At 42.7% G+C, this 12073-nt stretch overlaps 1 protein-coding gene across 9 annotated transcripts in view; it reads right to left on the bottom strand.

Moving 5' to 3' along the window:
• Positions 1–2442: 2442 nt before the first annotated feature.
• Positions 2443–12073, bottom strand: part of LOC121595635 (potassium voltage-gated channel protein Shaw-like) — a 67069-nt gene continuing 57438 nt past the window's right edge. For all 9 annotated transcript variants that reach the window (XR_006005196.1, XM_041919744.1, XM_041919743.1 and 6 more), the window contains one exon: positions 2443–9921. Coding sequence is in view for 8 of the 9 variants with exons in the window: in XM_041919744.1 (XP_041775678.1) it covers positions 9893–9921 (29 nt within the window). In the remaining variant the exon portion in view is untranslated. The remainder of the gene's footprint in view (positions 9922–12073) is intronic.

Raw genomic sequence — 12073 nt, forward strand, 5'->3', positions numbered from 1 at the left:
ATATTCTCAAAATAGGTGTTTGAATTTGCAAAACGATGCGAAAACCCTCTAAAAAATAAACTTGAGCGATTTAAAAATCAAATTGCGCTTGTGAAAAATAGCATCGGTGCGGTGAAACAACAACTTTTGACAGCTAAACTGAATCTTGTGCTTCTGAAATTGTTTTGCTGACATTCGATTCTGACTTGTAAAACCCTGTAAAAATCTGCCTAAATAGCTTGTAAAATTGACATGATTTCTACAGGAGTCAAAAATTGATGACTTACAGACAAAAATAGGTGCGTCAGAGTCAAAAATGTATGCACACTGTCAAAAATTAATGCATTAGAGGCAAAAATTGATGCGCACTGTCAAAAATTGATGCCTTAGAGCCAAAATGAGGTGGCAACGACTGTAAGTTCGTTACAATACCTACCGGGTTTTCAATAACCCAAAATCAGTTATGGAGACGATTAATATAAATTTGTTTCCTTTCGTTAAGTACAGCCTTTACTGGTTTATATACAGACACATTAAATTGTATTTAATTCCACCAAAAGTTGATCCAAATTCGCTTCATACGATCACACACTGAATTTGCAGGAGAAATTCTGTGAAAAAGAGGTTGATCGTATAATTTGATTTTGCACCCTAAAAACTTGTTAAATGGTGCAAAAGTTGTGGTTTGCATCACGCTCAACGTAATGAAGAGTGTTCCCACAAGAGAGACAGACCCCGTTTCGAACCGCAACCCCTCACCTCCCAACCCAACGTTTCGGACTCCGGTAATGATAATAATCGCGAATGGAAATTAGCGTTAATGAGAGTTGATGCAAGTTGAGTACGGGCTGGGTAGCAATAATTACCAGGGGTGGTATGATGTTGCTCTTGCCCGTTGGAAGGAAAAAAGCGGAATTTACTCAAGGGTGGGACTTTTTTTTTTGTTGTGTGTTAAACACCATTTCTCCACACATGAGCTTTCAATGTCCGTTAGCATGGGAGAAGATGAGTACTTCAAATTTCATCCCGTGCGTGCTCCCCTTCAGTCCGGCTTAAAGACTGGATGTGATTAAGGATACGAGAATTTAAAGCAATTTAATTAATTATACTTTCATTACGATGCTTCTTCACTTGCCCTCTTGCAGTAATTCCCTTTTCGATATGGCGTGATAGCTCACCATGTGTGAAAGCGATGAAGTTTGTGCTGTGCTACACTTGCGATCGGAAAATGAAGGAAAAGCGATCCACGAATGAGAGAAGTGTAGAAGAAAAAATACGTACATAATTCATTGCACCCCATCGACAAACTGTTATCTATACCGTGGTACGCTTATCATGCTTTGGGGAAGAGCTTGATGACATCCTGCCATCAGCGCAAGAGCGCACAGCTAAGTGCCTGCCTGTTTTCCACATCATTTACTGATTAGTTTGCTTCCCGCGTTACGCCACAGCAAAATAAAGTACAAGCGTAGTTGCAGTTGTTGTTTTTTGTTTCTTTACTCTTTCCCACACACCCAGCAGCTTTCTCAAAGTGGCAATTAAAAACGCTCATTAGTTATTCATTTTGTTTCATTATTTTTTGCACAATCGTTTACTTGTTTTTTTTTGGTGCGGAAGTGTCCACTTCCACTTTTCCTTGCTTTTCTTTAAGTATTACAGTAGTTTTGTGTGTGTTTTTCTCTTCAGGTTATGCGTTTCCGTTTTCGGTGCCCTTGTTGTTGTGTTTTTAGGTTTTGCATGTCTGTCGGTTTGTTTCCCCCCTTTGGTTGTACAACAGATTGTATTTATGTTAGTATGGCTCTGTTTTGCACTCTCTTAGCAGCGTTGTGATTTTGGATTTTTAGTTGTTTTGTGTAGTTTTATGTATGTTCTAAAATATGTATTTCTTGATTACGTGTGGTATGGTTTTATCGCTCTCTCTCTTTCTCTTCTTCTTTCACTTCGCTTTGGACCTTACATATGTTTAGTGTATGCTTGTGATAGTTTCGATTCGTTTGTGCCGCGTGACCTTTTCATCGCACCCAGAAACCACTCACGTTCAGACCGTTTCAGTTTGTGTTTCCTTCTTTTCCTTTAACATGCTCTGCTTATTTTGCTCGCCTTTTTTTCAACATTGGTTTAATTTTGTCTTACGATTAGTGAATTAAGATTTAAATAGTATATATTAGCAAGCTGATATCTTTTGTAATAACATTTCTTTTTAAAAACGTTTGCTTTGTCTTATTTATTTTGCCATTCTATTCAAGTAACCGAGTACGGAAAAAACAAGAACGCAAAACACGTTTAGCTAGCGTGTGTTTGTGTATTGTATTTGAGTGCATCGCTTAACTTGCTCCTTCAATACATTTTCTTTCGTTTTCCATATTATTTTGCACGCCTTTTGCTTACGCTATATACAACATTCTCAACATTGCTCACTGAGCCAACCACTTTGTGCAAGACAATTATTTGTAATATGTTTTGTTTGTTCTAATCGCTTTGATTCGTTTCACTTACTCGATACTGATTTCTAGATTTGCTGATCTGCTTAACAAAACCGGAAAGAAAATGTACAACTTTTATTTTCAGTATCTTTTGTTTTGTTTTTATCAAATGCATATTTTTAATGACATGAGTGTTAATATTAGTTGTGGTTTTTTGTTTATTGTTTAATGCTTTTATTTGTTGTATCCTAGCAAATGTGCCCTCGCAATCCATGAGAATCATGTTCAATTTTGTGTTATGCGTTTGCCTTACATACTTTGTCCGTACAAATATACCTTTTTTTTTGTTCCAATCGACCTTCTTAATAATCCCTTGTAAGTTTGTGTGTTTTTTGTTTGCTTTACTTTTAAACTATCAATTAAAGTTCGAAGAACAATTGATATTTGTTTTACAATACTTGTGTAGTGTTATTGTTTAATTTCGCTCTTTTTCTTCCTTTCCCTCTTGCATTTTGTCTATTATTTTCCTTCCACCGTTTCTTCTCTTCAGTTTTTTGTTGTTGCCCCTTTTTTGTTCACACATTATTCACATTCAGAGAAGTATATTTTACGAATAAAACCGAACCTGAAGCTTCTTTTTTTGTAAGAGTTCATCCCTTGTGAGGAAGCGTTATAAGTATGGTGTTGCATAATGGTTTTGCTGTATGTGTGCTTGCTTGCTTGTGCTTGCTTGATTTCTCTTGATAGCGTTCATAGGTACGTAATGAAACTATTCTTACTGTTCGTTTGTAACATTGCTTAATGTGTTGAGTGTTAGTATCATGTTATGTATAAGTAGCTTTGCGTTGGGTTTGCATCAGGGTGTAGCTGTAGCTTTTCGATTTCTCAGCAGTATGCAATCAATGTTGCACAATGCTGTTTGTAACGTTCATTATATTGTTCCTTCATTAGACACGCTTGCTTACATTAGCAGAATGATACAGCGCAGCGTGTAGTAAAATAGGTATTACTTTCGCATCGGTGTTGAGTGTATTTGCTAGCGGTTGGTGAGTTATTTACAGTCGCATTGCCATTTGCGAAAGAGTACCACAAGTGCACAGTTGTCACAGAACTCAATGCTTGCGTGCTTGAGTAGCGGGCCGACGATGCGAATGCATTGCTGTTTGCTTAATATAAATCACAGATCAATCAAAGTGAGAAGTAATGCTTATACCGTAGCGTGCACGTTGAAGCCACTCCGTGGGCAGACGAATATGTGTGTGTGTGTTTGTGTGTGTTCCAGTGGTTGAAGCGTTGAGAAGCACGTGGAAGAATTATTACTGGGCACGGCTGAAGAGTGCATTGTACGGCTGAGCAGCTCAATGGTGTAGTAAAATAAATAGCGGGAAATGCTTCACACACCCAGACTGATTTATTTATTCAAAGAAAGCAAAAGCTGTGTGTGCGGTCCATCAGTTATCTCCGAACCGTTCAATCTTATACCGGCACATGAAATCACCACTTATTAATCAAGCACCCGCAAGGGACTGTGTGCAAAGGGGCATTAACGTCTTACTTAAACCGGCACAATCCCATTACCGAAAGCTGGCACTCGTTCGGCACAGCAAGGTGCAACATTAACACATCATTATCACTTTCCATTACCGTTTTATTTATTTTTTTCCACTACATCAGCATCTCGACGCCTCGATTGGTGAACTGAAAGGCAGCCGGCAGCAGCAGGTCTGGTCCCAATCAATCAGCAACACTTTGACATTGAGCGAAGAGTCCCTTTCAGGAGGGGTTGTAGTGAGTGAAACAAATGGAACGTTGAACTTGCACAAAACAACACCCTTCTTTGTGTGTACGGTGCAATCGGTACGATGTCAAAACCACACTCCAAAGAAAATGATTAAGATAGACCCCCCCCCCCTGCATGGGAGGATCACTTCAACCAACAAAAGGAATGCTATTCATCACATGTGTTGCATTGTGTGCGTAATAGTGTCTCATTTACTGCATACCACATACCGGGCTTAAGGTTGCTCTTTTTGTAATGTTCCAAAGCCATTATTGCGTGCGTTAAAAGATATTCACACAGAGCACCAGGCGTCTCCATCACTTTCCCCGGGAAAAGTGTGTGCCTTTGTCTTCTATCTAAATGCATTGCTTTGCTGGCGCAAGGATAGCATAAAAAAAGACGTTAAAAGGCAAAGTATCTTTAAAATTTTCCACTTCAGGTTTCCCATCCTCACGATCGCACGATTTGTGTCTTTGAAAGCAGTAGTAAAAAAATCCCTCGTTTCCCACTGATTATGTGCAAGCATCAACCGCAGCTGTTTCGAAAGCTGTATGTATAAACGACACACAAACACACACAGACAGCGCGCAAACCGTAACAAATAGCAAGCGCACACAAAGACAGAAATGCGGAAAATGCTTGAATGTCAGAGCTTATTTGCATAAATTTTCCGGCCCATTGATTGTGCTCATAAAGTCACCCAGTCCTGCCGCCTGCTGTTGGGAGTCAGAAGCGTAAAGTTGCCTTTTTTTGTTGCTTATTATGACGGTTTGTTTGTGTTGGAGAATGCCGAGGGAGCAAGCAGTCTTCCCAGGTTGCATGTTTTATTCGTACATCTGCACACGAGCGTATGTGTGCCCGTTTGATGGGCTGATTGTTTGTCCCCATATGTTTGCAGTTGTTGCTCGCCCCTTTTTTTCTGTGCTACCGAACGCAGCAGAACGTCTTTTGTCGTTAAAGATGATCAGATACGGATGGAAGGTGCAAACGTTTTGGGGTGCTTCAAATCATCAAACTTTTACTGTTTCTTATGATTCAGTTTTTGGGGGGGAGGCGAAAAAAGAGGTGACTTTTTGTGGTGACTGATGTTTGCATAGAGCATTGGTTCAACAAGCGACGCACCGGTCGAGTAAGGCGCTAGAATGTTTTTTGGTGAGACCAAAAAAAAAAAAAACTGACAATAAAATACTGCACGAAAAGGTATCCCCGAAAAAAGCAACAAAAAACAACACATTTCACCTTTATCGAGTAACACTCTCAACAAAACAAAACAGAAAGGCGCTGAGGACTGAGGCGTAAAAGTTTTGAACGGCTTCTAGCGATCAACCGGGGCTCCGGGAACCGTACAGGACGGGACAGGCCGCCGGAAATAGGTCAACGAGCAGGACGGTTTACGTGGAAATGGCTCCCCCAAAAGTTTTCCAATTTTTTCACCCCGTGGGTCGCGTGGGGCGAAGAAATGTTTGCCACACTTTACGGCCAGTCCCGGGCGATGTTTGTCAAATGCTCTTTTTCCCTCCCCTCCCTGGTTCCACAGCACACGTGGAGCCTTCTGTCGAGTGCGGTGCCTCGAAACAGAAAAGTACACTTTTGTTGCCATGTTTCTTTCACAACAGACAAAATTTCGGTGTTTGAAAATGTTTTGCTCGTATAGCAAATCAACACAAACATACGCACGCACACACGCACAACGGCAACAGGATCCCCAAGACGACCCAGTTCGCCCGGTTCTGCTGGCTCATCGGAATTTGATTAAGGAGGTGAAAAACGATGAACGACAGCTATCGATGGCGGAAAAGTTGTGGTGTCAATGATAAGGGATCGATACGGGGAGCAGTGTGGGTTCGGTTTTTTTTCATCTTCTCGTGGGTTGTGCGGACAAAAACTAAACAGTGAGAAAATCAGCACAAAAAAAAACCTCTGTCGCCAGCAAGTGACGCATAGTCAAGTGCGTCACGTAGCACGAGAATGCTTGAGCGATTGCTGATAGGGTGAGAAAGTACCACTTACGGTAAGATTGGTTAGTGAGGATCGAGCTGGAGAGTTAGGGGTTAAGTGATGAGAAGAGTAGGATAAGTGTAACCACGGTGTAGGCGAATGGTAGAAGCTGAAAGGACACATTTGTTGAATATTATTCTACCATTATGTAGAGGTTTGGGTTCAAAAAATGAAGAAAGAAGACTGGCATGAGTCACAGGGTCTATTTAAGGAGTTTTTTAATAAGAAGGTGGAAGAAGGTGTCCTCTAATGGTAAAATATACACCAGGAAATGATATTTCCCACCTGCATCCAACACAAAATTAAGCGCCAAAATGTATGCAATCCGCGTTACAGCTGTATTGCACCAAGCCTGAAATTAGCCTTGTGTTTTATTTAAACATAAAGCTATTAAAATTCAAAGTCATTGTTATGGGAAAACGATGGTTTGGTGATAACAACAAGTCAATTGAGTTGTCATTACTCGATCCTACAAGTACGTAAGAGCAAACAATAGCTTGCTCTGTAACCGTGCCACATATCCCGCTTGTTGCACACTTCAGTAGAAACGTATTAAAATGCAAATTAACGTTTCAGCACACAAACATGTTTTCTAGTTAGTCTTCTGTGAATGGTGTGAAAAACGAAAAAAAATACAGAATCCCCACAAAACAATCCATACACGCTTTCGGCCAGTGTCTCCAACAATCAGTTTCCCCATCGTCACCGACATCATCATCAACATGCTCGTCCAGTACTAGGAGGATCCACTGTGCTGTACCGCCCGATGTGGTGAGGTTTGAACTTTTTCGTACCGCCAAAGAGCCAAAGGAGAAGCCAAGGCCCATCGGTTAGCATTGGGAAGCTTCATAACAAATTCATTTCCCGTTATAAACATGCAAATGTCCCATCTTTTCCATCGGCGCTCCGGTGTCCTGTCCTTGTGTCGTTCCTGCCTTTTGGTTCGTTTTTTCGGCTTGAAAGCTTTGGGTCAAGCTTTTATCAGCTTTTGCAAAGTTGTTGTTGCTGCTCCGCTTCGCACGCTGTGTTGCTGCGTTCGGTTGGTCCCATTGGTAGTTAGATTTGTTGTTTAATTTAACGCTGGTTGGGTCGACCTCCTGGATCGACAGGACTCTGTTAACGCTTTTTACGTATAGAGTGGTGTAGCTATTGCTTTTCGTTTAAAAGTGGGGGTTTTATCGCTTTTTTTGTGCTAGCGTGGACTTTAAGCCGAGGGAGGGACGACAGCGTCGAAGTGTAGAGTACGTTCAGTGCAAGGCAGAGTTAAAATACTCGCACGTACACAAATCTCAAGTCTCCAAACAAACAGGCACACTCAAACACACACACACACAAACATTCGATCGCCCGTACATGAGAAATATTGCCACAGAAAGAGTTAATATAGGTGCATCTTATGCTTATGCGATACAGTGTACATGTAACAGTTATTTCCTATCTGTGTGTGTGTGTTTTTTTTTGGTCAACAATATTTACAAGCTTTTCATTCATTCTTTCCCATCGAATGCGGTTCGAACGAACGCGAAGGTTCAGGTTTTTGCTTATTTAAATGTATTACTCCTACCCCAATGATATCTTTCACAAAGTTGTGCCTCTCTTTCCTTGCGTTTTTGTACGAAAATACGTTTTGCCTCACAAACTAGCGCAAAAACGATTAAAGAGCAATGATTGCAAGAAAGTGTGCATACACAATCGAGCTGTGTATGTGTAATCGTTTGTGAGAGATAGAAAGGGATAGAGAGAAAGAGTGAGAGAGCTTGTGTAAGAGTAGAGGGAAGGAATCAGAACGGAAACTTTCCCGGAACGTACGTAACGGAGTAAGAGATCGAGAAGAGAATGTGAGATCCCCCAAGGGTGCTCTCTCTCTCTCTCTTTCTCTCTACATCATCTTCTCTTTTACCGCCTTCGTACGTTTCCGTCTTCTTTTTCCCATTGGAAATAACTGTTTTATCACTTTTCGATTTGCCTTTTGTTTCTAAAATATACATTTGTTTTTGAATTTCCCACCCCCAGATGTCCCCATCGGTTTTGCTTCTCCGCGGGGATGAGTTGTATCTCCATCGAGTGCTTTCTCCTCACCTCCTTCCCCCAACGGTTACAGTTTTACAAGTAATAATATTTCATTCCTTTTTTTTTTTGTTAGTTTTACATAACTAGTTATCGATACGGTTGATGGGATGTTGGGTGTTTTACGCGTTTCTTACACTGCTCCACTTCCGCTTCAAGTATGGTCGTGTTGTTTATCGATGCATATTATTTACAATGTACGGTACCCGACGACGCAGCCCACCGACGAGGAGAGTGGAATTCTGTTCCCATGCCCTTCGGTTGCTTGCTCGAAACGGTTGGCCATCGCACACAGCTGGGCCAAACATTTTTCAACCAAACCGAGCATCTGCCAGCATTTTGATTGTGTTTGAGGTACGGGTGGAGAACAATCCAGCAAGCACAAAAGATCCCTGGCACAAGACACATAACGTCGTATTAATCATGCTGCCTTTGCACCAACATTCGCTCGAAAGCAGCGCAATGGAAATGAGGAAACGAAGCGCTGTGCAAAACAAACGAGCAATCTGATCCGGTTCGAAGGACCAAAAACACATTCATCCCCACCAGTTGAATGGGTCGTCCCTTTGCCGTGTCCGATATTTCTCCAGGGGCGTAGGGTTCTAGCTTGATGGAACTGGTGGTCCATTTTTCATTTTTACTGCATACCAGGTTGGCTTTTTCAAATTTGAATAGCTTTCCGAGTACCTTTTTGGTGCAGGAATGTCCGGCAGTAAAGCTCATCGGCTCAAATTCGGGATAAAGCCTTAAAAGAATCACTCTACAATGGGGGGAACCAAAAAACACACGGTAAACGATCATGAGGAGGGGAAAAGTTTTCCACTTCCAGCGACTGTGCCATCGATTCATCATTTCAACACGACCGCCAACGCAGGCTGCCGGCTTTTTAAACGATTTAGAACTTCTCTTGCCCTGTCTGGGTGGTCCCTTCGACTACCGCCAACCCCCAGGGACGCAGCTGGACAACTTCGTAAGACAAAGTTATCCCAATGTCCGGGGACGCTGCCTGCTGGTTGGGGCTTGCGTTCTTTGTGTCCGAAAGTTTTCGTCGTCCGGAAAGTTTTTCCTCCTTCGCTGCGCTAGTAGCCTTAACGGATCACGAAACCAACCCAAGCAGCACGCAAGATCAAAGAGCAAGGGTCAAGGTTTTGAGGGCTTTTTTGAGGTGTGTTTTGCAACATTTCTTTTTTGCTTTGCTGACCCTTTAAGGCGAGCTGAAGAAACTGATCGTTTGTTGGTAATAGGAAAGTGTTTGTGCGGGTGTGTGTGTATCGACGTGTTTCACGTCGTACTCGGTACGTGTGTTTGTGCGATAATACAACGGATAATTAAATGAAATGTTCCCGGGGCCATACAACGACGACGACGATGGCGACGATGGCGATCTAACCGCAGCGAGGCACAATCCGTTTAGCCGGCGGGCATTGATTGAAGCGAACCCGATCCTTCCCGGAACTCGAAGACCAATCGTTGTGTAAAACGCTCACGCCACTGCATCTCTGGCCCAGGGAAGGGAACGGAACGGCTCGCTCGGTCGGTGCTGCTCCCGTGCCCGGGCTGACAGTTTGCAATGTAGCCACATCCTCTCGTGCTCCTCTCGCGAACCCGGGCTGCGGGCGGGACTGTATGCTGTGGTCGTGGGTCTTTAAACGTTACCCACGGGTTCTTTTGTTTCTGCAAAGAGAGAGAAGGAGAGAAAAGCAACGCAAAAGCGCAAAGAAACGGTTAAAACTTCCGCCTTCAGTGTTGATGCAACAATGATCGATCGCAGAACAGAGGAGCTGCAATGGAATGGAGGTTGCGAGTGGTCGAGTGGTAGTAATAGTAAATTGTAGTTAATAGGATGGAGTTTAGAGCGAAGGAAAAGGAAGCAAACTGTTTACAAGCGAGGGGGGTGGGGGTTGCGAATCTGTCCGACACGACCTTCGTATCTAGTTGCTGCGATTGACGGGTGGGAAATTGCACTGATTTACGAAATTGAGTCGAGTCGAGTGTAAATCGATGCAGCTTATTGGAGCGAGATGTTGCACGTTTATTGCGTTGATTGATTGCCGAGCCAAGATGGGCGGGTGAGATGGGGTGAGATAATTTAATCCGAGGGATGGAAGAAGTTGTCAAACGATTTATGTTTAAATTTAATGATGTCTAAGGCTTTGCCGTTGCGGTATTAAATTTTAATAAACTCAGGCTTTTTAGGAGTTTTTTTCCCAAGAAGACCAATTTAATGACCAGTTTCTTGGTTTAATACCACAGCGATACAATCCCAAGTTCGTCCCACACAAGCACACACACACACTTGAATACACCGAAACGCCCAAATGTCACTCGGAAAAGGTTTCTAGCTTCAGCTTCACCAGTCCTGTCCGAAACTCGATAAAACAATGTGTCCTGTGGGGATTTACCGCTGCCGGACGACAAGCCATAAAAACGATGGACAAGCAGAAGTACAGTGCTCCACACAAACACACATAAATTGGAACAGGGTGTGCTGGTGGTCTGTATTTTAATGATAACATTTCCGGCATCGGTAGCAAAACCCATGGCCGTATTGCCCAAGTTTCGCCGGTTGTTTTTCTACTCCCCCCCCCCCCCCCCCCCCCCCAAAAGAAGTACCATTTTCACGGGAAAGGTTATGAGCAACTTCCGGTGTGACTTTTTGCTTGGAAAAACTCGGATTGCTGTATTTGTAGCCTACCCATTCACTTCACCCATTTGCTGGCCCCGATAGGCATGACCAACAAGCTTGCGGGGGGAAAAAATGGCTTGTGAAAGGACGCCAGGCGACCACCATACGGCACACGTGCGTACGTGGCACAGGATTGCTTCGCTTGTTGTGCTCCATTACTCGTCCCCTCGTGCGCTTACAGTTTATGGTTTTAATCATTTACTTTTTGCCATCGCTTGACACACATTCATACACGCGCGAGCGGCTGGGATTCACAGTAGGAATAGGGCTGCATGCACTGTGTTGCCTTCAAGGGACATTGAACGTACAAAAAACAGAAAAAGAAACGGCTGGAGTGTTCTTTTACGGCAAATGGGACAGTTTTATGAAGAGGCTAAAAGTTTGTACAAGTGTTCAAATGGTACCGTACTTGCAGTGTGGAACGTGTCCGTCTTTCTTCCACTCGCAGACAAAGAAGTAGAGAGCTCATATTTCTCATTAGATTGGGTAACAAATGGTGTAGAATATGGGCGATTTCATAATGTTTCTAGTTTATTGCTTGGGCTTTTTACTGCTCAAGTTGAGCTTTTGTAGGACAAGAATATCATATACAGATGAAGGCTAGCCTTTAAGTCTTTAAGGCTAAATGCTTTAAAAATTGCAAAGGACGGGAATCATTCAATAAGAACATTACTGTACTTCTTGAAGCATCATAAAATATAAGGCTAATCTCAATATTCATCTGAAAAACATTATACTACCAACATAAACTCATCGATGAGTTAACAAGAGCTGAAACAAGGACTGATTAATTCTCACTCAACAGTGCCTTCCATTGGTGGAATTTTACTCTTCCCCACTCCAACAAACACTTATTGGAAACCAACACCCATTATCATAACCATTCTCACCACCGTTCCTCTACCTTCATCACAAGTCCGCACCGGCTACCGAACGTGATGTTTCCCATCCTCTTTTTAAGCGCTGCAAACAGTACCGCAAGCGCGCGAACACGAGCCAAACGCTCGTAATATTTGTCATTCAAATCCGGTGAATGTCAATGTCAACGGTATAAGTCCCGGCCTTGCTTCCACCGACATGCAAAGCTTACAACGCGGCCGGCTTCAAGAGTCGCCCAAGGACATCGCCACAATCGCAATT

Source organism: Anopheles merus, chromosome 3R (assembly GCF_017562075.2).
Source record: "Anopheles merus strain MAF chromosome 3R, AmerM5.1, whole genome shotgun sequence".
Taxonomy (NCBI): Eukaryota; Metazoa; Arthropoda; class Insecta; order Diptera; family Culicidae; genus Anopheles; species Anopheles merus.